The 26,023-nt window shown below is 51.6% G+C and overlaps 1 protein-coding gene across 3 annotated transcripts; it reads left to right on the forward strand.

The window, feature by feature from the left end:
- PLPPR2 (phospholipid phosphatase related 2) lies at positions 1–25,618 on the forward strand. 3 transcript variants are annotated; one of them, XM_060252601.1, is made up of 8 exons: positions 1–75; positions 7,547–7,735; positions 8,223–8,343; positions 8,448–8,704; positions 8,938–9,114; positions 11,002–11,139; positions 22,191–22,330; positions 25,454–25,618. In XM_060252601.1, the coding sequence occupies exons 1-8, from the start codon at positions 7–9 to the stop codon at positions 25,557–25,559; spliced, it is 1,197 nt and encodes a 398-aa protein (XP_060108584.1). In that variant the 5' UTR covers positions 1–6; the 3' UTR covers positions 25,560–25,618. The 3 variants fall into 3 exon arrangements, with proteins under 3 accessions (XP_060108584.1, XP_060108585.1, XP_060108586.1); XM_060252602.1 differs by having other exon boundaries at positions 22,194–22,330; XM_060252603.1 differs by lacking the exon at positions 22,191–22,330 and having other exon boundaries at positions 25,454–25,595.
- The last annotated feature ends 405 nt before the right edge of the window (positions 25,619–26,023 follow it).

The following is a 26,023-nucleotide window of genomic DNA, read 5'->3' on the forward strand; positions in this document are numbered from 1 at the left end:
AGCGCCATGGCTGGGGGGAAGCAGCAGGAGCTGAAGAGGAGCGGCTCCATCATCCCCTGCTTCCTTCTGGTGGAGGTGAGTGCCCAAGGCTCCAGGGGGGCGGGGGGCGGGGGGCGGGCAGGCAGCAGCCCCAGCTCCCTTCACCTCGTGCGCGGGGCTTGCCGCAGCCTGCGGCGGGATCCTGCCTCCCCCAAGGGCCGCCGCCGCTGCTGCTGCTGCAACTAAGCCCCAGGATTCCGGCTCTTGCCCTTGGCTTCACCCGCAAATCGACTTGTATCCGGGCTTTTGGCTGCTCGCTGAGATCAGGTCCCTCGCTCCGGGTCGCAGTTCCAACATTGATTCGAAATGTTTTCATACCTTCTGGCCAGCTTCTCCGGCGTCCTAGTCCGACAAAACAAACAGTGCATTCCACCTGCTAATCCCCCTTTGGGCGAAGAAGGACTGCCTTTTATCCGGTCTAACCAGAGCTAAATTATTTCAGGGTAACGTTTAATGGGAACTCAAGTCCCTTCAACCGGGATCTTTCCCACTGCTCCATTGGTATGTGATGTCCACAATTCTTAGCCCATTTCATCATAAGTCTTTCACCTGTTCTTCTCTTTCATATTGCAACAACAATTTCTATATTTTAGCAATAACTCGAGCAATAACAGAGGTCAGAATAAAGTACAATCTTATTTTCTTCAAAAACCATATGAATGTCCATTTTGAATCTTTCTAACAGTTGTGCGTTAAGAAACCACTGACAATTGTCACCTTGTTTTACTAAATCTAGCGGCCCCGTGGCGCAGAGTGGGAAAGCAGCAGCGCTGCAGTACTGTGATCTGAACTCTCTGCTCATGACCTGAGTTCGATCCCAGCAAAAGCTGGTTCAGGTAGCTGGCTCCAGGTTGACTCAGCCTTCCATCCTTCCCAGGTCGGTAAAAGGAGTCCCCAGCTTGCTGGGGGAAAAGTGTAAAAGGCTGGGGAAGGCAATGGCAAACCAATGGAGTGGCCTGGCACCTCCCGGGCCCCACTGTAGCTACAGGCCCACCTCCCCCCCCACTCCTAAAACAGTTGGGACACAGAGGTCCTTTGCATCTGGGGCCTGATGGGTCCTCTTCACCCACAACATTCTCAACAGGAGGTATTTCCCATTGGGAGTCACTGAATGTGCCCTGAGATGAAATGCACCTCCCAGTCTTCCTCTCAAAATTCACTAGGGATTTTCCATAACAGCCGGTATGGAAACTGAGCTTTCCGATGATCAGGGGGAAATGGTGCATGACCTTTTGAGGGCCCGTTGGGAAGTGAACCTCTCACATGAACATGCCAAAGTGTCCACCACATCACTGCTCCCTCAGGGCAACTCCACCTCCCCCCGCCACACACCTCTTCAGCCATCACCTCTTTCTGCCCTCAAGAAAACTCCTGGCAGATGTTGTGTAAGATACACCAGTGCTACAAGGAGGAAGCAACTTAGAGATGCAGCAAAGACATCTGCAGATAGTATTTACATGCTGTAGCGAAGCACAGGTATCAAGCTGGTGTCTAATGCAATTCTAACGCTCTCTTTTAACTGCTGTCTTTTACTTAGGATGAAAACCACATTGATCTTCATGAATAAAGTTTTGTAAAATAATTTCATTCTTCCTGCAAGAATTGTAAATATTTTATAGTCCTTCTTCAGTAATGATATAGGTCTGTAGTTTTTTGTCAAGTTCAAATCATGACCTTCTTTTGGTATCAAAGTTATATTTGCTTCCTTCCAAGAGTAGCCTTCTTCTAATGTGGCACATAAACATTTATTGTGATGCCATGCCTGTCGGAGCGGGAGTAGCAGAGTGAGGGAGATGACTTGCCCGACACAGGGCTTCAGGAAAGAAAATCAGGCAGACACGTGCAACTAGTGCCAAAAGGTGTATTAACATATATACACGACAAGTGCTCTCTTGTGCAGTCTATACAATATCACCTCCACGGACAAAGTGCTTCGCCTAACCACCATCTCACAGGGAGAGACCTGTGTGATGCACACACAGATCATATATAGTCCAAGCAGCCAATCCTGGCCGTGCTGACTCAGCAGATTGCATCACTTGGCTTCTGCCGGCTCAAGCCGGTCTGCTGATCAGGTCACTGTGACCTAGCCTGGCAGCTAGATCACCAGCTGTCATACTGTAGCTGTCAGACTGGGTTTATGTAGATTCTTGCTCCAACACACCTCCTAATCTATTTAAACCCAGTGCACCAAAACACTTTACACAGTTTACATACATGTCCACCAGCAACATTACAGTTCATATTTACGTAGCTCGGAACCCTTTCCGGAATTCGTTCAGGAACTCATCATGATTGTAAAACACATCATCGTGTTCCTGTTCAGCCAGCTCTTTCAGACGCTTGGCTTCAGCCTCCTTCTCCCTTGCCTCGCACTCTGCCACCCAGGCTTTCCATTTCTTAGCCTTTTCTTTTAACATTTCCTCAAATCCGGGTGGGTCTGGATTGACAGTCAGAGTGACATAGGGACACTTGTACCTAGCGGGACGTTGGCCTTTGGTGGACCTGGCAGACACCCGTGGCCCTGTGCTTGGACCAGCTTTGTCTTCTTCGGGTTGCTCTGTTCCCACCTCCTGGGCTGGTTGCTCTGCCCCTGTAATTGGGTGTTGAACCTCCTGACTCTCACACTTTACCTCCAGTTCCTGCATTTGAGGCTCTGCCTCCTGACTCTGCTCGTCAGGCTCTGTGCCAGCATTCGGCTCACCTTCTCCAGCCCCACTGGGTGCCACCTCCTGGGCTGGAGTTCTGGGCTGCGCTCCAACATCGTTATCGCTACTTGGCAGCAGGACAAATTGTTTCTGCAAGGAGTGCAACCTTGGCCAGCTGCTTTCTTCATTGAACTGGGCACTCTCACTAAGTGTTATCTTGCTTTTGCTATTGCAGAAACGATAACGCCTGGCCCTTGGCTTGTAGCCCAGAAAAATTAGGCTCTCTGCCCGGACATCCCCCTCCCCGCTACTCGTGGAGTGGATGCCAACCCGAGCCCGTGACCCAAAGACTTTTAAAGAACTCAAATCTGGGGTCTTGTTCAACAGTAACCTGTAAGGCACATTTTTCACAGTATTACACCAAACCCTATTTTGCAAAAAAACAGCTGCATGTATGGTTTCTGCCCAATAGGTCATTGGCAGTTGTGCATCCTCTAACATGCAATACATCACATTCTGCAATACAGCCCCATGCCCATTTTCTCGGGGCGTTGCCGGGTTCGTCAGACGGTGGGCAATGCCCTTGTTCTCCAGCCAACGTTTCATCTGGTTAGATAAGAATTCCCCCCCTCTGTCGGTTTGTACAGCCAAGAGATTAACCCCTAATTGTCTCTCCACTGCTTTGACCCACTTGGTGAATGTCTTATACACCTCAGACTTATGCACCATGGTGAAAACCCACGCGTACCTCGTGTGGTCGTCGGTGGCCACCAAGCAGTATCTCCTCCCCGACAGACTCTTTGGCAATGGGCCAATAACGTCTAAATGGACTAGTTCCAGGGCTCGTGTGCTTTCCCTTGAGCTTTCTTTAGCAACAGCACGCGCCTTGCTTTTGGTCTTCTTGCAGACCTGGCAATCCAAGTAACATTTGCAAGGATTTACTTTCAAACTAGGCACAAGCTCCAGGGTTTTCTTTAACGCCCTAAATCCGCAGTGCCCAAGTCTCCTATGGAGCAAATGTATACAATTATTGTGCACAGGCTCATTCGACACCTGAGCCACCTGGGCACAATCACTCTGGACCACATACAGTTTACCTTCCCTCTTTCCTGTCACAAGCAACTTTCCCCCACCTCCCAGGATTTTGCAGCAGGTTTTCTCAAATCTCACCTGGTATCCCTGGTCAAACAGTGTGCTAACACTCAACAGGTTAGACTGCAGTGAGGGTACATACAACACATTTTGCAACATACATTTCAGTGCAGGAAATTCCACATTGCCTGAGCAAACAGAATTGGCAGTGGTCCCATCAGCCAATCTCACATACTTATGCTCAGGACTGTCAATGTTTTTCAACAACTCCTTCTCGCAGCAGAGATGGGTCGTTGCCCCGGAGTCTAAAATCCAAGCAGACCCTGTGCTCTCTACTGCAGACGTGACCAGCCGGGTTGCTTCCTCACACGGGCTGGCGGTCCTCCGCTCTCGCCGCACACGCCCCCGCCTCTTCTCCCTCTCAGGGCAAGCTCGGAGCAGGTGCTGCGGCGACCCGCATCCATAGCAGCGACGGACTGCAAACGCAGTCGGCTCCACTTCCTCCACCTTCGGACGCCTGCCAGCAGCAAAAGCTGGCTCATTCTTGGCTGTCTTCCCGGACACACCGATAACAGCACGCTGCCTGGCCGACACCCCCGGACAGCTCACGGCCGCAATTCTCTCTTGGAAGTCAAGCAGGTGGGCACAGACGTATTCCATGGTCAGGGTCGCTACGTCCACCGTCTCCAGAGAAGTTATCAGGGGAGTGTACTCAGGTGGCAACGACGACAGCAAAATGTACACTCTGTCGTCTGGAGCTACAGTCTTGCCTCTTGCCTCCAGCTCAACGAAACAGTCCGTTAGCCGTTTGATGTGATCTTTCACACACCCTCCAGCCGGCATAACGGTGCGGAACATCCTCCTTGTCAAGGCCATGAGGGAACCAGCAGTGGTGCTAACATGCACCGCACTCAACGCGTCCCAGGCAGCCTTGGGAGTGTCCTCCCCTCGCACATAAACCAGCTGGTCATCTCCTATAGATAGCACTATGTTGGCCAGTGCCTTATCCGATAACACAGTCTCGGCAGGAGATAAGTCAGCAGGGGGGTTACTCACGAACAGCCATTGCCCTTCACGCTTGAGGTAGTGTTGCATTCTCAGGCTCCACACCGCGTAGTTGGCTGAGGTGAGCTTCTCAACGGCTACTCCAAGCTGTTGCTGAGCCATCGTGCCGACTCCTCCTCACAGCTGGCTGCCGACGTCCCTCTGGCTCTCAAACAGAGAACGGTGGTGCTTCTGTGTCCTTCACCGGCGTTCCTCGCCTCCGGCTCTTTCCAAACTCACAGTCAGCTCAACTCTCAACTCTCTCCTCCGCGCAGCGGAACCGCCCTGGGCCCATAACCCTGTCGGAGCGGGAGTAGCAGAGTGAGGGAGATGACTTGCCCGACACAGGGCTTCAGGAAAGAAAATCAGGCAGACACGTGCAACTAGTGCCAAAAGGTGTATTAACATATATACACGACAAGTGCTCTCTTGTGCAGTCTATACAATATCACCTCCACGGACAAAGTGCTTCGCCTAACCACCATCTCACAGGGAGAGACCTGTGTGATGCACACACAGATCATATATAGTCCAAGCAGCCAATCCTGGCCGTGCTGACTCAGCAGATTGCATCACTTGGCTTCTGCCGGCTCAAGCCGGTCTGCTGATCAGGTCACTGTGACCTAGCCTGGCAGCTAGATCACCAGCTGTCATACTGTAGCTGTCAGACTGGGTTTATGTAGATTCTTGCTCCAACAATGCCCCCCCCCCCCCCCGTTACCTTTGAATGCTTACAAATAAGGAACCATGATTGAGGAGGGTCTGTGCTTCTACAAATTCTCCCTCAAATAAGCACCTAGGGACGCTGAAACGTGAAACAGAAATCAAGTTTATTAGAACAAACCAGCAGGGAGTGAAAAACTATAACAACCAGGGAGCTTTGGATAGGATTGGTACAGAGAGATCAAAACTGCTTTGTACACCACTAGAGATAAGAGAGGTTTTCCCCTTGGTTTATTTTGGCTTGCTGTTGCTATGAATGTTTCCGTACTTATTCTGTGATGCAGATGTTACCAGAGTGCTTTATATTTCCTCTTGCACTTGGTTATTGGTTAGACACGCAGGCTGACATCTTGTTATGCTTCAACCCTGTGATGATGGGCCAGGGGCTTTCCTAACTGCCCCCCCTCCTCTGGCCAGATTGTGATTCTCTTCTCCCTAAGAAGAGAATCCCTTCTGACTTGCTGGAGAGTCCTCTGGGCCTTTCAAACCTTTTGTCAGATTCCTGGCTTCCAGAAGAGCAGTCTCTGTACACTGGTTAATAAGCTTCCCTTCTAAGAATGACTCATTCTCCCCTCAAGTAATGTTTCTTGTTTTCACACACATGGAGATTTCTTTCCTTCCTTGAATATATGTGATGTTCTTCTTACATTTCTTGACTAGTAGGGACCCCGTCTCCACTCCAAGCCTGTCCTAATTGCACATCTGCTTTCAAAGATTTGCTTTCAAAAACAAACATCACTGGGCCAACTGCAGTATCACGCATGAAATATCTAAATGTTTTTCAAATGACATATCTACTAAGACATTAAAAGCTGTGGACCCAGAATACCCTCTGAAGCAGAATTGGGGGGGCTTCTAAGCAGAACGTCCCTCAGAAGTCCCCTGAGGTCTGTGGGCAAAGAAGGGCACAGGCTTCTTTCTGCTGACGATGGGACAATCAGACAACACCCCTGGCAAGGTGTCTTCCCTTCTTTCCTATCTATAGCTCTGCTTGTGCTGCTTCCAGGGCAGCAATAAGGCCAACATTTGGGCACCCCACCTCCGAATAAAAGTATCAGGGAATATCCGTTCTTCAAAGGCAACGCTATATGCATCTTCTCACAAAGCAATCTCACAAAGTCAGTATACAAGAGATAAAAAACACTTATCAGAATAAAACAAAGCACCAAACACATTTTAACAAAGTCTTTTCCAGTGGTAGCCGTAAATCAGATTTATGATGACTGTATGGATCCTGTGGCCACAGCAAATACTTAAAAGCCGCTCCCCCCAGATAAAGTAAGAGTTCAAAACCACTGTAAGTGACAGCCTGCCCCATTAAACCAAATAAGTCCAGTTTCTTTTTGCAGATCCATTTTCCATAAAGGCAAAGGAAAGGTCCCCTGTGCAAGCACCGGTCGTTTCTGACTCTGGGGTGATGTTGCTTTCACAATGTTTTTTTCATAAAAGGCTTTACTAAATTCAGTAACTTTTGGAGGTGCTCACTGAGTTAGCTTCAGTCACCATAGAGGAATAAAAATGTACCTGCATTTTTTATGCTGTATTAATGGCATTTAGCCTTTTTGGTGGCTTCATGCACAATAAACCACCTCTAGGAAGTCCCTGGAGATGCCATGTAAATGTTTTTCAAAATACTGACATGATGGCAGGTAATCTTTCCGACCTTCTGTCAAAACCTTTCTGGCCCCCTCTTCTGGGGCTTCTAGTCCTCTGTTTCAGCAAAGGGGCCCTGCCTGTGTTCTGCAAAGCTTGTGCTAAAGCTCAGAGGCCTCATACAGAGTGCTCCATACAAAGGAACAACCCCTGGTGTGGCTCTCAGAAGACACCTTCTAGTGTGAGAAGCAAGCAAGTGCTCCAGGCTGAGAGACCCTGAGGAGGCAGTCTGGGGGGCTTCTCTTGCCAGCTGTGAGCTGGTGTGCTGGGGCATGGAAGAGCATGGTGCAGAGGGCTGCCGGGCTATCCTGCCCCTTCCTGCCTGATGGGCCACATTCTCCTTCCAGCTGGTGATCCTGGCCGGTACTGTGTTGCTGGCCTACCACTTTGAATACATGGACACCTTCCCCGTCCACCTCCAGGGCTTCTTCTGCTATGACAGTGCCTACGCCAAGCCCTACCCTGGCCCAGAAGATGCCAGCCGGGCACCGCCAGTCCTGGTCTACTCGCTGGTCACTGCCGTGCCCACTGTTATGGTAAGAGTGGCACTGTGAGAAGGCCTCCCCTGACCTGCCCCCCCCCGGGGTCATGCGTCCTGCCCCCCCCCCGCACCAGGCATGCTGTCTTGTGTTGCCAGGATCAAGGCCAAAGGGCATATGGGGTGGGCACGGATGTCTCTGCATATCGCTACCCGGTTCCTAAGAAGTTTAAAACCCTGCTGGGAGAGGGGCAGGATTGTTCTTTGAGTTCTTCTTGTATTAAATCAGTAGAGGCCATCTGAACTATATGTATATGAGTGGGTGGTCTTCTGCAGTCCCTTTCCCTCTTTGGATGTTTCTTTCCAGCTAGGGCTGCAGCCTCAGAGGGAGGCCATTTTCCCGCCCGTTCTAGCATTTGGGCCTCCGATGGCTGCTGTGCCAGCCTGCTGGAATCCAAGGAGCCTTTGCCCTCCAGCAAGGGCCGTGTGTTCAGTGGTGCTCCTCTCTGGGACAGGCCTCACCCCCCCTCCCATTCCTTCCCCAGATCCTCGTGGGCGAGCTGGCCGCCTGCTGCCTCCAGCCAGGAGCACACCAGGAGAAAACGATCATCTCAGGCCAGTGCTGCTACTTCAGCCCCATCCTACGCCGCATCATCCGCTTTTTAGGTAAGGGGAGGGCCACCTCCAAGGCTCTCTGCTTCTGCCATGGGCTTTATCTCCTCCCATTTGGCCAGCAAGTGTCTTGTCCTTTTCCTTCCTTCCTTCCGCAGGCATCTACTCCTTCGGCCTCTTCACCACCACCATTTTTGCCAGCGCTGGCCAGGTGGTAACTGGCAGTCAGACGCCCCATTTCCTCTCCGTCTGCCGACCCAACTACACTCTCCTGGGCTGCCAGCCGCCCCCGGGCACCCTCTACATCACCGACAAGTGGGCCTGCACAGGGAACCCCGCCCTGGTGGCTGCTGCCCGCAAGGCCTTCCCCTCCAAGGACGCCGCCCTCAGCGCCTATGCCGCAGCCTACACTGTGGTAGGGGGAGCCCAGGGGACTTGGCTGGGCTCACGGGGAGGGGCGGGGAGGGAGGAAAGCATGACTTGACTGTGGGAAGGGGTCCCACAAGGCTGCTCCTTGACCCAGGCAGGGAAGGCAGTTGCAGAGAGAGCCCCTGGGCCATTGGAGGGGTGGGGTGGGCAACAGGCCCCGGTTCCCATGCCAGCCTGAGCAATGACTGGCCCTGCTTCTGTCCCTCCCTCCCCTGGCAGATGTACGTGACGCTGGTGCTGCAGCTGAAGGGCTCCCGCCTGGCCAAGCCCTCCCTCTGCCTGGCCCTCCTCTGCCCGGCCTTCCTGGTAGGGGTGGTGCGCGTGGCTGAGTACCGGAACCACTGGTCCGATGTGCTGGCAGGCTTCCTCACAGGGGGGGGCATTGCCGTCTTCCTGGTAAGTGCCAAGGGCCCAGGAGGCAAGGACTGACTGCACGGGCACGAGGGAGAGGTCAGATGTCACTCAGTGCAAGGGAAGATGTTTGGTGATAGGGTTGCCAATCCCCAGGTGGTCATCAGAAAGCAGGGGTGGGGTGGGGAGGGAAATGTCTGCTGGGAACTCTATCAAGAACATAAGAGAAACCATGTTAGGGGGAGGTGTTTGTGAGTTTCCTGCATTGGGCAAGGGGTTGGACTAGATCACCCTGGGGGTCCCTTCCAACTCTAGGATTCTATGCTGGATCAGGCCAATGGCCCAGCGGAAATAATGGGGAATTGATCCGCGGGAATCTGGGGCTCCGGGTGGGGGATGGATGTGTTTTGAGGCAGAGGCACCACATTTTCAGTATAGCATCCAGTGCCTCTCCCCAAAATACCCCCCAAATTTCAAAAAGATGGGACCAGAGGGTCCGATTCTTTGAGCCCCAAAAGAAGGTGCCCCTATCCTTCATTATTTCCAAATGGAGGGAAGGCATTTAAAAGGAACGTGGTCCCCTGAAGTGTGATAGCCAGAACTCCCTTTGGAGTTCAGTGATGCATGTCACACCCTAGCTCCTGGCTCCACCCCCAAAGTCCCCAGATATTTCTTGAACTGGACTTGGCAACTCTATTTGGCGATGGGGCTTGCACCACGTGGGGCAGGAGGGGACTCTACTCTGGATGCGGGCAGGGAATGTCCAGGAGCTCCAGGAGTGTGGAGGTCTCTGTGCCTGCTTCATCTAAAGTGCCTTGGCAGGGAGGGTGTTTCCCACTAAGGGCCTGAAGATGGTACTGTGACACAGCTCGGCTGCAAGAAATGTGAGGTGGGGAGATGGAAACCCAGGTGGGAGTGGAGGTGCCCCTGAGGGGTCTCAGGCAGAGGTCTTTCCCATCACCTCCTGCCTGGTCCTTTCAAATGGAGATGCTGGGGATTGAACCTGGGACCTTCTGCATGCCAAGCAGAGGCTCTGCCACTGAGCCAGGGTCTCAGGTCAAGGTCTTTCCCATCCCCTCCTGCCTGGTCCTTTTAACTGGAGATGCCAGGGATTGAGCCTGGGACCTTCTTCATGCCAAGCAGATGCTTTGCCACTGAGCCAGGGTCTCAAGTCAAGGGCTTTCCCATCACCTCCTGCCTGGTCCTTTTAACTGGAGATGCTGGGGATTGAACCTGGGACCTTCTGCATGCCAAGCAGAGGCTCTGCCACTGAGCCAGGGTCTCAGGTCAAGGTCTTTCCCATCACCTCCTGCCTGGTCCTTTTAACTGGAGATGCCAGGGATTGAACCTGGGACCTTCTGCATGCCAAGCAGAGGCTCTGCCACTGAGCCAGGGTCTCAGGTCGAGGTCTTTCCCATCCCCTCCTGCCTGGTCCTTTTAACTGGAGATGCCAGGGATTGAACCTGGGACCTTCTGCATGCCAAGCAGAGGCTCTGCCACTGAGCCAGGGTCTCAGGTCAAGGTCTTTCCCATCCCCTCCTGCCTGGTCCTTTGAACTGGAGATGCTGGGGATGGAACCTGGGATGTTTTGCAAGCCAAGCAGAGGCCCTACCCTTGAGCCACGGCCCCTCCCCATAAACAATGCATTTATTCCCTCCTGTTCTCACATGAAGACCTGAAGCTGCCGTGTACTGAATCAGACTTGGTCCATCACAGTCAGTGTTGCTTAGTCAGACAGGCAGTGGCTCCCCATGCCTTGCTTGTCCTTGAGCATTGAAAGGGGAGCAGAACAGAGCCCTGCCTGACCGTCTTGCAAGCAGAGAATTGCGGGGGGGGGGGTGCTGCAAGAGAGAGCAGAAGGTCAGTGGCCAAGGGGAGGACTAGAGGAAGAGAGAGGAGAGCTTCAGGTCTGTGTGCTCTTTTCTCCCCCAGGTGACTTGCGTGGTCAACTCCTTCCAGAGGACCCCGCCTCCAGCTCAATCGCCCCTCTCCCTGGAGAGTCTGGCCAGCGTCCCTGTGGTGGACTTGCCCTGCGTGGACAGTTCCCTGGAGAAACTGAGTGTACCTCAGGTGAGGCTCTTCCCTACGGCCTCTCTGCATGCCCCCCCACATCGTTGCCATGTGCATGCACACACACAGTCCTTCCCCAGGGAGGGGGTGCGTTCAGGGCCAGACCTTCAGTTGTCTCCTCCTCAGAACAACTCCTGGTGCAGCAGCATGATTGGGGGGGGGGGGGGGGGCGCTTGCCTTCTCTTGGTGACAAAGCCGAGCTCAGCAGTTCTCCAGGTGAGGTTTGGGGTCAAAGCTCAGGGGTATCAGGTGACTCTTTCTGTGGCATCAGGTGCCGGTGGGCTGGTTCTTGGGGGGCTGGGTGGATGTCCAAAGCCAAAGCAGCAGCTGGCATACCAGTCCAGGGAAGACAAGTGGTGGAGATGGAGGCATGGAGTGGAAGCAGGTAATCAGTGGGGAGGGCAGGTGAATTGGCTGGGGGGGGGGACAAAAGAATAAGCAGGACCCGAGCCCCACGGAGAAGGTTCCTGCTGCTTGGCTCATACTGGGGGTGTGGGGAACGATGTGAGGAAATCTCCCAGGAATCACAGGAAACAGAGAAGCAACTGAATCGCTCTGGCTGCTTCCAGGGCAAACCACTGAGGTGTGGTGGGCACTGCCAAGTTAGAGGAAGAGGGCAGGAAAGGGTGAATGGGTGGGGAGGAGCTAGTTGCGGGAGGGGGGGGATGATCAGTTAGCAGACAACTATGGCAGGAAGAGAGGTGATGTGGCCCAGGAAACATATTGATGGAAGACCTTAGTTGGAAAAGAGGATCCCCGGGAGAAGAGGATGGCATTTGGCAGAGAGAGAGAGAAGGTGGCTCTTCCAGGCAAGGGACACAGTGTGGCAGAAGGAGCCAAGGGAAGGTCCAATAAGTTGAGGCTGAGTCAAAGGAGAGAGAAAGAGGAAGGAGGCACGAGGAGCCCCAGAACCAGCCTGAGCCTGCTTGGCGGAGGGGGAAAGAATGCATGTCTTGCCCCTCACTTGACCCTTGAATCCATGTGGCTTCTCCTCTGCTCTCCCCAGGGCAGCAAAACTTTGCTCCTCTTCCTTTAAGTTGGGGCTGCACTGGGAGGGGGCAGGTGAGAAAGCACCAAAGGGATCCTCCCCGATCTGACCCCAGCTGTTCATTACACTGTCGCAGCCTCCATCCAGGGCCAGAATACACAGGACCTGCCCCTGCCCCTGCCCCGCTGCCACCCCCACCCATCATTTCTGGAGCTCAGTGCTTTGGATGCTGGCGTCAGCATCAGGGTTGGATTTGCATGGGTTGCTGTGTGCCTCTTGGTCGCACACACAGGCCCTGGTTCTCTCTCTGTGTGTGACCATGCATTACAGAGAACATGTGAGAGCAGAGATCTCCTCATGGCTTAAAATAAAAATAAAATAAAATAAATAATTCAAAGTCACCCTGGGGTGATACGCAGCAGTGTGTCTCCTGAGTGGCCAGACATTCCTAATTTTTGACTTGTGCTTCTCACGACTTCCCTCTTAATGGATATAATACTGCTGCCTCTAGGAATTTAATTCCAACCACTTCATTTATTGTTCCCCATGGAGGTGTGCCCTAGCTCTAAGGCTTCTTCATTGGACGCTGTGGCCGAGGATGTTATTCTAATACATGAATCCAGGTTTCAATAAAACAAAATAAAACTTTATTTGTACATGTTTTACTAATTCCTAAATTGCCTGAGCATGGGATGTCACGTGCCAGAGCCATCAAGGGCTGCCTGTACATTTTAGGAATAACCAGCTGTTGAGGTGTGGTTTGACTTGGTCTCTTTTGGGTTCCAAATCCTGTGAATTAGCTCATTTTGCCACACGACATGGTCACTTTCTGTGTCAGTCTCTGGCTTTCTGTCTTATATCTTTTACCTCAGGGTCTGTCTTAACCTCTTTCTTCAGAGTTTTTACTTATGCCTCCTCCTTTTCCTTGGGACATTTCAGCAGAACTGAGAAGGGTTTCTGAGTCTGTTTCTCTCCTCTCCTCAGTTTTATCTGTGGCTAAGATACGTAAGGGCCTGTTTTCTGGGCCTGTTTGTTTCCCTTGAAGCAAATCTTTTGAGTTTGTGTATATTTGAATCCTTGCTTTTGCTCCCTTTACATCCCTTATGGAATTTTCTGTTCTTTTATAACTGCTACAGGGAAATATTCCTCTTTTCCCCTCCAGTTAACTTTCAGCTGTGCTAATGGCACACTTTTGGAATTTCCCCAAACACCTTGTAAGGATATATGCTTCTCTGGAATAATGTTTTCTTTGTTAACCAAATCCTCCCTGACCAGTTACTGAAGCTCCTGTGTCCAGAATGGCTAAAGTATCTCTCCCATTTATTTGTACAACTTCTCTCAGTTCAGTATCTTGTTCAATCTTATCAGTCTTTACCCCACACAAGTAAACTTTTCCTTCAGGATTTATGGACATATCCAGTATCAGTGGCTATTAGCCACAGTGTGTGTGTATATATAATTTTTTTTTGCCACTGTGTGACACAGAGTGTTGGACTGGATGGGCCATTGGCCTGATCCAACATGGCTTCTCTTATGTTCTTATTTTTACTGGATTTTTCAAGTGTGTCTGTTGAGTGGTTGGAGTCTCTAGTTTGTTCCCTCTCACTCTGTGAGCTAGTTGTAATGATCCTCCATACATGCTCAAGTGTTTTCTCCTTTGGGTGGTTCTTTGAACACTTGTAAGCTAAATGCCCTTTCAAACCACATTAAAAGCACTGTCTGTCTTTCCAGTATCCACCTTTCTTCCCTTCTATATTCTTATCCTGTCTCTCTGTAATTTCAGTTCTTTCACACGTTCCTTTCCTTTCCTCCTTTTGTCCTCTCTTTGATTTAAAAGCTGGTTTATAAGGAGAATCTTTCATTTCACGGTGGTCTCAAGAACCTCGATTAAGTGTTAACTTATCAGCCCATTCTGCCTCCTGGTTGACATTCTCTGGAAGCTTCTCTTTCACCAGAAGCCTGATCTCTTAGGGAAATTGAAATAAAAATTGATCTAAAATCATTAGATCCCTTATTTTCTCTTTAGAGGTAGCTTTGGCAGATGAAATCTGCTTATCAAAATAGTCAGTTTGGCACTAAAAATCTTAAATGACTTCTCTTTCTGAGGCAATAAGCTTCTAAACTTCTTTCTGAAGTAATCAACACCTAACCTGAATTGTAACTGCCTGTTTGTCTTCAGCATAAACAACAGGTCTATCTGAGGGAAATGTGTCATTGATCTCAGCCAGTTTCCCTCTAATTAAACTGGGCAAATTCTTCATCTACTGCGTGTCTGCTATTCCTCAGTTCTGAGCAGACCTTTCAAAAGTTGACAGGAAAATTTGTGGATCTTCTCCTGACACATAAACCATAAAATCTTTTGGGGTAACTTGAGGGAAATCATTTCTGGGTTCAGGGTTTCCCTCCTTTTTATCCCCCTTCTTAAGTCTCTCTCTTTCTAACTGTAATCTTTCTGCTTCCAAAGCAGTTTGTCTTTCCATCTCTTGAGCTCTGAGATCCATTTCTCTAGTTCTGAGTTCTGCTTCAACTTTCCATTTAGAAACTCTAAATATTCTAGACTGGGGTTATACATCCCCTCAGGGTTTTCCTCAGCTGAGGTTCTCCTGGGCTCAACACAATTTTGCATTAGTATACTTCTCAGTTCTGCCACACTTTTTCCCTCATGAGGTAAATTTAATTCTTTGTACTTCTGAATCAGAGCCTCCTTCTTTGTTCCTACAAAATCTGCCATGTTTCTCTCTTTTAATTGTGTTTTCTTTTACAGTTTTACTAAACCTCGCAAGATTCTGGTCTCTCTTATAAAACTATTAGCTTCTTTGTGTCTCTTTTCTTTATAACAGTTCTGCTTCCCTCACAAAATGCAGTTGTGTGTTAAATCTCCTCAGCTATCTGTCCCCTCAGAGCCCCTTTCTCTCTGAGTTTTCTTTCCTCCCAAGATATCCTATTCCCTTTGGAACAAGTCCTGCACCTCAGAATGTTTTATTCCACTTATAATAATCTCCCCTTCCTCGGGATGTTGTAGCCCACCGTTAGGCCACCACAGGTCATGGCTTCCCTCTTAACGTAGGAAATGCGGCCAGTTAGGGGATTTAATTTAATTCCAAACACTTTATTTAACATTCCCCACTGACTTTTGGCCAGACTTTGAGGCTTCTTCGTTGGACTCTGTGGCTCTGAGGATGAGAATGAATATATGAATCCGGGTTTTAATAAAACAAAATAAAACTTTTATTTGTACATGAAGTGTGTTGGTTTCCGGTTGTACAACTACTTATAGTTTCAGTGGATAAACAGTGGAAGTTAATAACTACTAACTGAGACGCCCCACTCCTTCACTTCACCACCGCTTCTCCTACACCCTTATAATACGTGGACAGCATCAGGTAGACTCTCTTTGGCCTCTAATATGTCCGCTGAGCATTATTTGTCTCTTCTTTAGAACCTGGAACGCCTTTCCCAGCAGCGCTCAATGGGTTTCTAAGCAGAAGACGGAGCCTCAGACTCTGCAGAGGCTTCTGTTTGACCACAGCTGACCCTTGAAATGGCCGCTGAGACTCTGCTGAGAGACAACTGTCAACTGGCTTCTCTCTAGGGTTGCCAGGTCCAGTTCAAGAAATATCTGGGGACTTTGGGGGTGGAGCCAGGAGACTTCGGGGGTGGAGTCAGGAGCAAGGTTGTGACAAGCATCATTGAACTCCAAAGGGAGTTCAGGCTCCTTTTAAATGTTTTCCCTTACTTGGAAATAATGGAGGATAGGGGCACCTTCTTTTAGGCCTCATAGAATTGTGCCCCCTGGTCCAATCCTTTTGAAACTTGGAGGGTGTTTTGAGGAGAAGCATCGGATTCTATGCTGCAAATTGGGTGCCTCTGCCTAAAAAAACAGCCCCTCCCCAAGCCCCAGATACCTGTGGATCAATTCTCCATTATACCCTATGGGAATTGGTCTCCATAGGGAATAATGGAGTGCCCAGCAGACATTTCCCCCCTCCCTGCTTTCTGATGACCCTGAAGTGGGGGGGGGGGCTCCAACCCAGGGGATCCCCTGCCCCCACCTGGGGACTGGCAACCTTAATTCTCTCTCTCTCCCCTACCCACCCTTCTTAGCTCCGCCCACACTCTCAGTCACCAACCAATCCCCTGGCTCCTTATCCCCCTCTTTCACCCCCCCTTTCTCTACTGCCACTTACCAGCCATCAAAGGAATGCAAATCTGTAGGTTCAACATCATTCCAGGGCTGTCAAAGGGCACGGGTGGCAGTCAGCAGTCTCTGTTGTTTTAACAATTTATTGATAACATATGGTTACAAAACTTAATTATAAAATTTTCTGTACTAACCCATTTCAATCCCCCCTCCCTCCAATGCTGACTTCCCCGAAGTTATAGATTAAAGTTCAATACTAAAGGTACTACTAACCGATCATAGTTCAATATTTTTTTTCTCATTAATACTAAAAAATTGTCCAGTGTCTTTTCACCTTCCACTCTTTCTCCATATATCCCTTAAATTTCTTCCACTCCTTTTTGAATATATCTAAATCATAGTCTCCTAGAGTTCTAGTTAGTTTGTCCATCTCACTCCACGATAAAACTTTCATAATCCAGTCCCATTTCCCCGGTATTTTTTCTTGTTTCCACAGCTGCGCATACGATGTCCTAGCAGCTGAGAGCAAGTACCAAATTAAAGTCCTGTCTTCCTTTGGACATTTTTCTAATTGTAAGCCAAGCAAAAAAGTCTCTGCAGATTTCTTGAAGTCGTAACCCAAAATTTTGGAGATTTCTTGTTGTATCATCTTCCAGTACTCTTTCGCTTTTTCACAAGTCCACCACATGTGAAAGAAAGAACCTTCATGTTTTTTACATTTCCAACATCTATCCGACATCTTTTTACTCATCTTAGCCAACTTTTTCGGAGTCATATACCACCTGTACGTCAGCTGTCTCTGTGGGATCAATGCAGCACTCTGCCTTGACACCCCACACCTATGGTGGCCCTTCCACCTGGGCATCAGCTGCTTGGCCAGATGGTCAACATGGAGCATCTCTCCATTTTTCTCATGCCACTGGTCCTTTGGGCCTCCGTTTCTCTGTCCTGATATGCAGCTACAGAGGGAGGGCAGGGCACAAGAATGTTTTCTTTCTTCTCCTTCTAGGTAGCGCCATTTTTATATTCTTTTTTTAGGTCTGTATGCACACACACACACACTCCAGAATCCATCCATTTCTTTTTCTTTCTGTTGGTAAAACCGGCTCGAGTTTAGATATGTCCTTGTTCTGTCTTCTGTCAGTCTCTCCCCTGTTTTAAATGTTTGAGTTCTGCTGAAGCTGGCAGAATCCCATGAGGGTGGTGATTGGCTTGGATGAGGGCACTCTCAGCCCCTGGGCAGCTCCCCGTTTTCGTTTCGACGCACTTTGAAGTCCGCAGGTGGCCCTTGTGGGTTCTGACTCTCCCCTCTCTCACTCTACATTGCCCCAGACCCTCTTGGCTTCCTCTGCTGTCTTTAGTGGGCCTTCGACTTCTCCTGTCTGACTTCTCCTCCACACATGCTGGGTGGGACTGCTCTTCTCCTTCTCCACATGCTGGGTGGGAGTGCTCTTCTTGCTTCTCCTTCTCCACATGCTGGGTGGGACTGTTCTTCCCCTTCTCCACATGCTGGGTGGGAGTCCTCTTCTACTTCTCCACATGCTGGGTGGGAGTGCACTTCTTGCTTCTCCTTCTCCACATGCTGGGTGGGAGTGCTCTTCTTGCTTCTCCTCCACATGCTGGGTGGGAGTGCTCTTCTCCTTCTCCACATGCTGGGTGGGAGTGCTCTTCTTACTTCTCCTTCTCCACATGCTGGGTGGGAGTGCTCTTCTTACTTCTCCTTCTCCACATGCTGGGCGGGAGTGCTCTTCTTACTTCTCCTTCTCCACATGCTGGGTGGGAGTGCTCTTCTCCTTCTCCACATGCTGGGTGGGAGTGCTCTTCTTGCTTCTCCTTCTCCACATGCTGGGTGGGAGTGCTCTTCTTACTTCTCCTTCTCCACATGCTGGGTGGGAGTGCTCTTCTTACTTCTCCTTCTCCACATGCTGGGTGGGAGTGCTCTTCTTGCTTCTCCTTCTCCACATGCTGGGTGGGAGTGCTCTTCTTGCTTCTCCTTCTCCACATGCTGGGTGGGAGTGCTCTTCTTACTTCTCCTTCTCCACATGCTGGTTGGGAGTGCTTTTCTTGCTTCTCCTTCTCCACATGCTGGGTGGGAGTGCTCTTCTTACTTCTCCTTCTCCACATGCTGGGTGGGAGTGCTCTTCTCCTTCTCCACATGCTGGGTGGGAGTGCTCTTCTTACATCTCCTTCTCCACATGCTGGGTGGGAGTGCTCTTCTCCTTCTCCACATGCTGGGTGGGAGTGCTCTTATCCTTCTCCACATGCTGGGTGGGAGTGCTCTTCTTACTTCTCCTTCTCCACATGCTGGGTGGGAGTGCTCTTCTCCTTCTCCACATGCTGCGTGGGAGTGCTCTTCTTGCTTCTCCTTCTCCACATGCTGGGTGGGAGTGCTCTTCTTACTTCTCCTTCTCCACATGCTGGGTGGGAGTGCTCTTCTTGCTTCTCCTTCTCCACATGCTGGGTGGGAGTGCTCTTCTTGCTTCTCCTTCTCCACATGCTGGGTGGGAGTGCTCTTCTTACTTCTCCTTCTCCACATGCTGGTTGGGAGTGCTCTTCTTGCTTCTCCTTCTCCACATGCTGGGTGGGAGTGCTCTTCTTACTTCTCATTCTCCACATGCTGGGTGGGAGTGCTCTTCTCCTCCACATGCTGGGTGGGAGTGCTCTTCTCCTTCTCCACATGCTGGTTGGGAGTGCTCTTCTTGCTTCTCCTTCTCCACATGCTGGGTGGGAGTGCTCTTCTTACTTCTCCTTCTCCACATGCTGGGTGGGAGTGCTCTTCTTGCTTCTCCTTCTCCACATGCTGGGTGGGAGTGCTCTTCTTACTTCTCCTTCTCCACATGCTGGGTGGGAGTGCTCTTCTTACTTCTCCTTCTCCAAATGCTGGGTGGGAGTGCTCTTCTTACTTCTCCTTCTCCACATGCTGGGTGGGAGTGCTCTTCTTGCTTCTCCTTCTCCACATGCTGGGTGGGAGTGCTCTTCTTACTTCTCCTTCTCCACATGCTGGGTGGGAGTGCTCTTCTTGCTTCTCCTTCTCCACATGCTGGGTGGGAGTGCTCTTCTTACTTCTCCTTCTCCACATGCTGGGTGGGAGTGCTCTTCTTGCTTCTCCTTCTCCACATGCTGGGTGGGAGTGCTCTTCTTACTTCTCCTTCTCCACATGCTGGGTGGGAGTGCTCTTCTTGCTTCTCCTTCTCCACATGCTGGGTGGGAGTGCTCTTCTCCTTCTCCACATGCTGGGTGGGAGTGCTCTTCTTGCTTCTCCTTCTCCACATGCTGGGTGGGAGTGCTCTTCTCCTTCTCCACATGCTGGGTGGGAGTGCTCTTCTTGCTTCTCCTTCTCCACATGCTGGGTGGGAGTGCTCTTCTCCTTCTCCACATGCTGGGTGGGAGTGCTCTTCTTGCTTCTCCTTCTCCACATGCTGGGTGGGAGTGCTCTTCTTTCTGACATCTGGCATGATTTCCCCTCCCTTTCTTCTTTTAAGATTTTTTAAATATTGTACTTTGTATATAGAGTTGTCAGTGGCAGGGGACGGGATGTGTGAGATAGCATCAGTAGATCCAGGTTGGGAAACTCTGAGATTTGGGGGTGGAGCCTGGGGAAGCCGGGGACTTCGGCTGGATACAAGGGCATAGAGTCCACCGTCCAAAGCACCCATTTTCTCCTATGGTGTTGTTGTCTGTAGCCTGGAGAGGAGCTGTAATTCCAGGGGATCCCCAGGCCCCACCTGGAGACTGCAGGCATCTCTGCCTGTAGAACCTAATGGCTGTATCTCAAAAAGGACAAGAAGTGCAGAGGAGGGGAACCAAGATGGTTGGGAGCTGGAGCCTCTTCCCTTTGAGGAAAGGCTGAGCAGTCTGGGACCGATTCCTCACTCGCCTTATGCTGCTATCCCGCTCCTCTTCTCTGCTTGCATCGGATTTCATGCTGTCTACCCTGGGGCTGCAGCTCACTCCACCTCTTTCACACAGCAAACAAGATCCTCTAAAAACCAGTTTCTGTTTGCTGTGCAAAAAAGGCGAAGTGACTTGCAGCCTCCGGGCAGATAGTGTGAAATCCAATGGAAGAGGAGCGAGAGTGCAGAGGAAGGCTAGTGGGAAATCGGTCTGGGACTTTTTAGTTTATAAAAGAGTAACAGAGGGAGACATAATATATAAAATTCCTTAATACTAGAACTTGGGGGAGCACCTAGTGAAGCTGTCGAGAAATAGGTTCAGAATGGACAAAAGGAAATACTTCTGCAACTCAGCAAGTAATCAGACTGCGAATTTCACTCCAGTGGGGGTAGTGATGGCCACAGGCATAGATGGAAGAAGAGACAAATTCCTGGAGGAGTGAGAGGCCCGTCAGTGACTGCGAGGTGCAGAGACGGAAGCGAGTTTCCAGATTCAGAGGCAACAAACCTGTGACTTCAAGTGCTGGGTGACAGCAGGAGGGGAGGGCTAGCGGGGCAACTGGTTGGCCACTGTGGCCCCTCCAGTCCAACACTCTGTGTCACACAGTGGCCAATATATGTGTGTGTGTATACACGCACACACATATATACACATTGCAGCTAATAGCCACTGATGGACCTCTGCTCCATATTTTTATCTAACCCCCTCTTGAAGCTGGCTATGCTTGTAGCCGCCACCACCTCCTGTGGCAGTGAATTCCACCTGTTAATCACCCTTTGGGTGAAGAAGTACCTCCTTTTATCCGTTCTAACCCAACTGCTCAGCAATTTCATTGAATGCCCACGAGTTCTTGTATTGTGAGAAAGGGAGAAAAGTACTTCTTTTTCTACCTTCTCCATCCCATGCATAATCCTGTCAACCTCTATCATGTCACCACGCAGTTGATGTTGCTCCAAGCTAAAGGGCCCCAAGCATTTTAACCTTTCTTCATAGGGAAAGTCTTCCAAACCTTTCATCATTCTAGTTGCCCTTTTCTGGACTTTCTCCAATGCTATAATATCCTTTTTGAGGTGCGGCGACCAGAACTGCACACAGTACTCCAAATGAGACCGCACCATCAATTTATACAGGGGCGTTATGATACTGGCTGATTTGTTTTCAATTCCCTTCCTAATAATTCCCAGCATGGCGTTGGCCTTTTTTATTGCAATCGCACACTGTCTTGACATTTTCAGTGAGTTATCTACCACGACCCCAAGACCTCTCTCTTGGTCAGTCTCTGCCAGTTCGCAACCCAGTTCACCTCTGGGGTCATCTAGTCCACCCCCCTGCATAATGCAGGAAATTCACTAGTACCTTCTCCCCCTCCACACACACGCCACCAGTGACCCCTGCTCCAGAAGATGGCAAAAAACAAACAAGAACACCCCTCCAGGATCCCTGACATTTGGTCAGGCCTTTTTGGGCTCTGTGCTGAGCTCCACTCTTGACACCCAAACTCTCACGCACCAGAATGCTTGTCCCTGGGACTCTGCACAGGGGGTGGCTCTGCAGACATCTCTCCTCTGCCCCACTACCTCCCCACCTTCCTTCTGCACCTGCACACACACCAGGCCAAGAGGAACACCTGACCAAAGGGGGACACCCCCCCCCACACCGCCGACTCATCTCAGACCTGCCTGGATGGTTTGGGCTGGAGTGCCCCCTTGGTGGGATGGTGCTACTCAAGAGTTCCCAGAAGCTTCCTCTGTTACACAGTTACTCCCCCCATGCTGAGATTGGATGACCCTTCTGCTGCCCTGCTTCTCACCAGGACCCCCACCCCACTGCACCCTTCTCCTGCCCCCCACCTGCACGAGGCCTCAGCTCTCCCCTCCCAAGGCTGCCCCCACTCCTGTCCCACCAGGGCACAACGAGCGAGTCTGGCTAACGATGTCAATGTATGTCATTTCTCTCCCACCCGCCCATGTCGTCGCCCCCCTCTCCTGCCCCGGTGCTGCTTTCCGTGGGGTGGGGTGGGGGGCGTAGCAGGTGAGGGACCACCCAGAAGAGCAGGAGTCCCCCCAGGAGTTTTCCACGCTCCTCTCACGAGATCTGGAGAGGCAGCTGGCCCGATCTCTCCGCCTGGGAGCGCCCAGCAGCGCCGCCACACTGGCCCACCCCTACGAGTAAGTCGTGCCTGTTCCTTTGGTCGGGCCCTCCTCTGCCCTGCTCCAAGTGGGGGAGGCAGCACAGGCAGTGGGGCTGGAGGGCTGTGGGGGTGGCTGAGCTCGAGAGGCTGGGGTGGGAGGGAAAGGCCCACAGGCTTCTGGGCTAGAAGGGCCCAGCCCTCTCCAAAGGCAGGGATGGAAGTAGCAGCCCCACCTGCTGGCTTGGGGGGGTCTTCACTGGTGGGTAGGGCTGGCGAGCAGAGGTGGACTGGGGGTCCTCATCGCTCTGGGGACCCAGGAAGCCACCAGCTCCACTCCCGCAAAATCTTGGGGTGAGTCTGGATGGGGGGCAGCAGAAGGTGTCCTTGGGGGAGGGGGCTGGTCAATCTCTGCAGTCTTGCAGATGGCTGGGTATTTTGTGCACCTCTCCTGTGTCAAATAGCAGCCCCGTGGCGCAGAGTGGTAAAGCAGCAGTACTGCAGCACTGTGGTGTGAACTCTGCTCACGACCTGAGTTCGATTCCGGCAGAAGCTGGGTTCAGGTAGCCGGCCCAAGGTTGACTCAGCCTTCCATCCTCCCGAGGTCGGCCAAATGAGTCCCCAGCTTGCTGGGGGGGGGGGGGAGTGTAGATGACTGGGGAAGGCAATGGCAAACCACCCTATAAAAAGTCTGCCTGAAAACGCTGTGAAAGCAATGTCACCCCAGAGTCGGAAACGACTGGTGCTTGCACAGAGGACCTTTCCTTTCCCTGTGTCAAATACAGCCACTTTCTGTTTTCACAATAATAACCGCTTTCTCAAATGCTAGAGGAGGGGCTCTTTGGTCAGAAAAAGAAAGTGGCCCCTCTTCAGCCTTGAAGAGCTTGTTCGGCTTTTCTTTCTGGATTGGCAGGCCGTGCCCCTAAAGATCTTTTTTTTGCATGGCTGCTTCTCACAATTGGCAACGGTGTCTTCAGGTCAAGGGATCAGACAGTGTTTCCCTCTGAATTTCAAAGTATGCATAATTGGATTTTATGGACAGCAGATGCATAACAAAAGGGGAAGTGCTTCTGTGTATCTGTGCAGGATCTGATGCCCAAGGAGGGGGCAACAGTCTGTCTAAACCCCAGAGAGTCCTCTTCTTCTTCCACTGATAGGGGAACGTTTCTCCCCGAGAGGGGTTCTTCTGTTGACACCTTCCATGTGGAGCAAAAGCCCGGCAGTGCTGAGGGTTAAGGAAATCAATGTGTGTGTGTGTGTGCATAGGCAACATCTCTGGAGACCTGCTCTACTCCTCTCCCCAGCTTACGTGGGCTTGAACATTTGGGGCCTGTGGGTCCTTTGGAATTCTGGTCCAGGGTGGCAGGTGCACCTAGAAAAATAGCAGAGCCTTTCACAAAACGGCAGGGCGTGCAGTTCTGCATGCCTGCACTGGTGACTCTTCACCCTTTCGGGCAGAAGCTCTGCTCAACACGATGCCTTTTCAAATGCAAGTATTGCTTGAGCAGGTCCCCTTGTGTGCCCAGAGCTGCCTTCAGCCATGCAGGGGAGGAGACCCTTGTGCTGGGGGGGGCCGCCACCAAAAGAACCTTTGTGGAAATCTGCACAGCCCATCGGATCTCCAAGGGCCAATGAGAGACCGTGCTGGGCAAAGCCCTGCCATTCCCCCCCCCTCCCCGCTTTCTAGAAATGCTAGGCAAAAGCTAGGAAAGGTGCTGGCACTGGCCACACTGAGGCCTCCAGTGCTTGAGTGTTCTTTTGCCTGCTGGCTGTGGCTGCATCTCTCCTCCTTCCCAGCCACTGGTGGGGAATCTTGCCACTCTGGCACCAGCGGGACACCCCCCCCCCCCCGCCCCGCAGGCTCCTGCTGTAGCTTTTGGGACTGGAACCAAGAGGAAGAGGACTACGGAAAGGGGGCCCAAAGGGGCACTGCGGGAGAGGGTCTTAATCCCTTGTCCCACTTGTGCTGTCCCTTGGCCCAGCCCCCTTTCCGTGTGTGTGTGTGGGGGGGAGCAGGCTGTCCTCTGGAGTCCCTCCCCGGCACACCTGCTGCAGATCTCACTCCTGAAGACCTGCCCCATAGGTGCATCTTTCTGAGACAGCTGGTCATGGGGATGACCTGGGTGTGTTTCTGTCAATACAGTTTTGTGGGGAAGATTCCAAATTTCACTAGCAGAAGTCTGGGGCTAGAATGCATTCTGTCCACTAGGCAACACCCACAGTTACCTGCATGATACACCTGGTTAGAGACAGACAGAGCAGTCCTCTGGCAGGGCCCAGGGTGCTTAGAATGGAGGCCCTTGGAGGCTTAGGGTGAGCAGCCTGCCAGAGTCTGCTCTGCAGTGCTGTTTTGTTTCAGGTGCTGCGGAACATGCTCTTCTCTTACAGCCTTTGGCAGGAGAGTCAGATGAACAGGCCTTCAGGAAAGGGTGGGCAATTCTCCCCCCACCCCCAAGCCTTCTGTCCTTGGGCAGCCCTTCCGCAGAAACAGATGAAGCATTGTTTGGAGAACAATCACGGCAGGCAGGAGGACTCCAAAACAGCAAGAGGGGGGAAGCCCTTGAGTGGCGGCTCCAGCCCACCCCCTCCGTCTATGGAGAAGGGCTGTGGGGACTGGGGGTGGGAGAGGGCACTGACTGAGCCTGGGGCCCCCACCCTGTGTCCTGCCTCTCAGTTGCCACATGCAGAGTGTTCAGTGCAGACCACTCCTACAGCTCCCCCCACCCAACACTGTTGCCCCATTGGTAAGAGCCCCTTATATGCACCCTGGTGGGCTTCCTCAGTGGGCCAAATAGCCCCCCCCCCAATTCCCAGGCAGGGAAACGGGGTAGGTGGAAGCTCCTTCCCAGCGCATGCCATGGTCATGATCCTAGTAGTCAGGCTCTGAGGAGAACCTGCAACTCACTGCAGACTGTTCCACAGGACGCGGGGGGGACCCCAGAATAAGCCTGCAGGCTCCTTCTTGGAGATCCAGACTGGAAAGCGCCATCCAAGACAGAGTCGCTCCCTTCTGGGGACTTCAGTGGGTTAGAAGGATGTAACTGCACTTGGGGTGACCAGTGGCTTTGCTCTGCCGTTGATTCCTCCTTTGGAATGCCAAGCTAAACTCCTCCTTCCTTCCTTCCTTCCTTCCTTCCTGCTTCTCTCTCTCTCTCTCTTGCAGAATCGCAGAGCTGTGCCTGCAGAGGTCACCTGACCCGCAGCTGTGTCTCTTCCCCACCACCCCTGATGTCCTCATTCCTTCCCGGTCGGTCACCAGCGAGGTCTGACCCACAAAGCCTCCCCTGGTGCCCTCACAGTGGGGCACGGCATGCACAGGCAGATGTGGGGCAGGGCTGTACTCCTTACACGTTCACCATTCCCCTTCCTCCCTCCATCTTCCTGAGATCCAGGATCTTGGTCTTTGGAGCAGACGTCTGATGACTTGAAGTCAACATGCAGGGGAGAAGGAGGAGAGTTACAAAGGAAGTGGGCCAGCTTCCCCGGGGGGTGGGGTTTTTTTGGGGAGGGGGCCAGCTCTATGAGTGTGATCTGGCTTGCAATGGAAATGCTGAGAACATAAGAGAAGCCATGTTGGATCAGGCCAGTGGTCCATCCAGTCCAACACCCTGTGTCACATAGGGGCCAAAAAAACCCAGGTGCCATCAGGAGGTCCATCAGTGGGGCCAGGACACTAGAAGCCCTCCCACTGTGCCCCCCAAGCACCAAGAATACAGAGCATCACTTGTCCCAG

Source organism: Heteronotia binoei, chromosome 13 (genome assembly GCF_032191835.1).
Source record: "Heteronotia binoei isolate CCM8104 ecotype False Entrance Well chromosome 13, APGP_CSIRO_Hbin_v1, whole genome shotgun sequence".
NCBI classification, from domain to species: domain Eukaryota; kingdom Metazoa; phylum Chordata; class Lepidosauria; order Squamata; family Gekkonidae; genus Heteronotia; species Heteronotia binoei.

Bases quoted from the DNA above. Each gene is read 5' to 3' on its own strand.
- PLPPR2 (XM_060252601.1), top strand. From the start codon at position 7: ATGGCTGGGGGGAAGCAGCAGGAGCTGAAGAGGAGCGGCTCCATCATC. The intron at 76-7,546 runs GTGAGTGCCCAA...TTCTCCTTCCAG, and splicing joins CCTGCTTCCTTCTGGTGGAG to CTGGTGATCCTGGCCGGTAC. The intron at 7,736-8,222 runs GTAAGAGTGGCA...TTCCTTCCCCAG, and splicing joins CTGCCGTGCCCACTGTTATG to ATCCTCGTGGGCGAGCTGGC.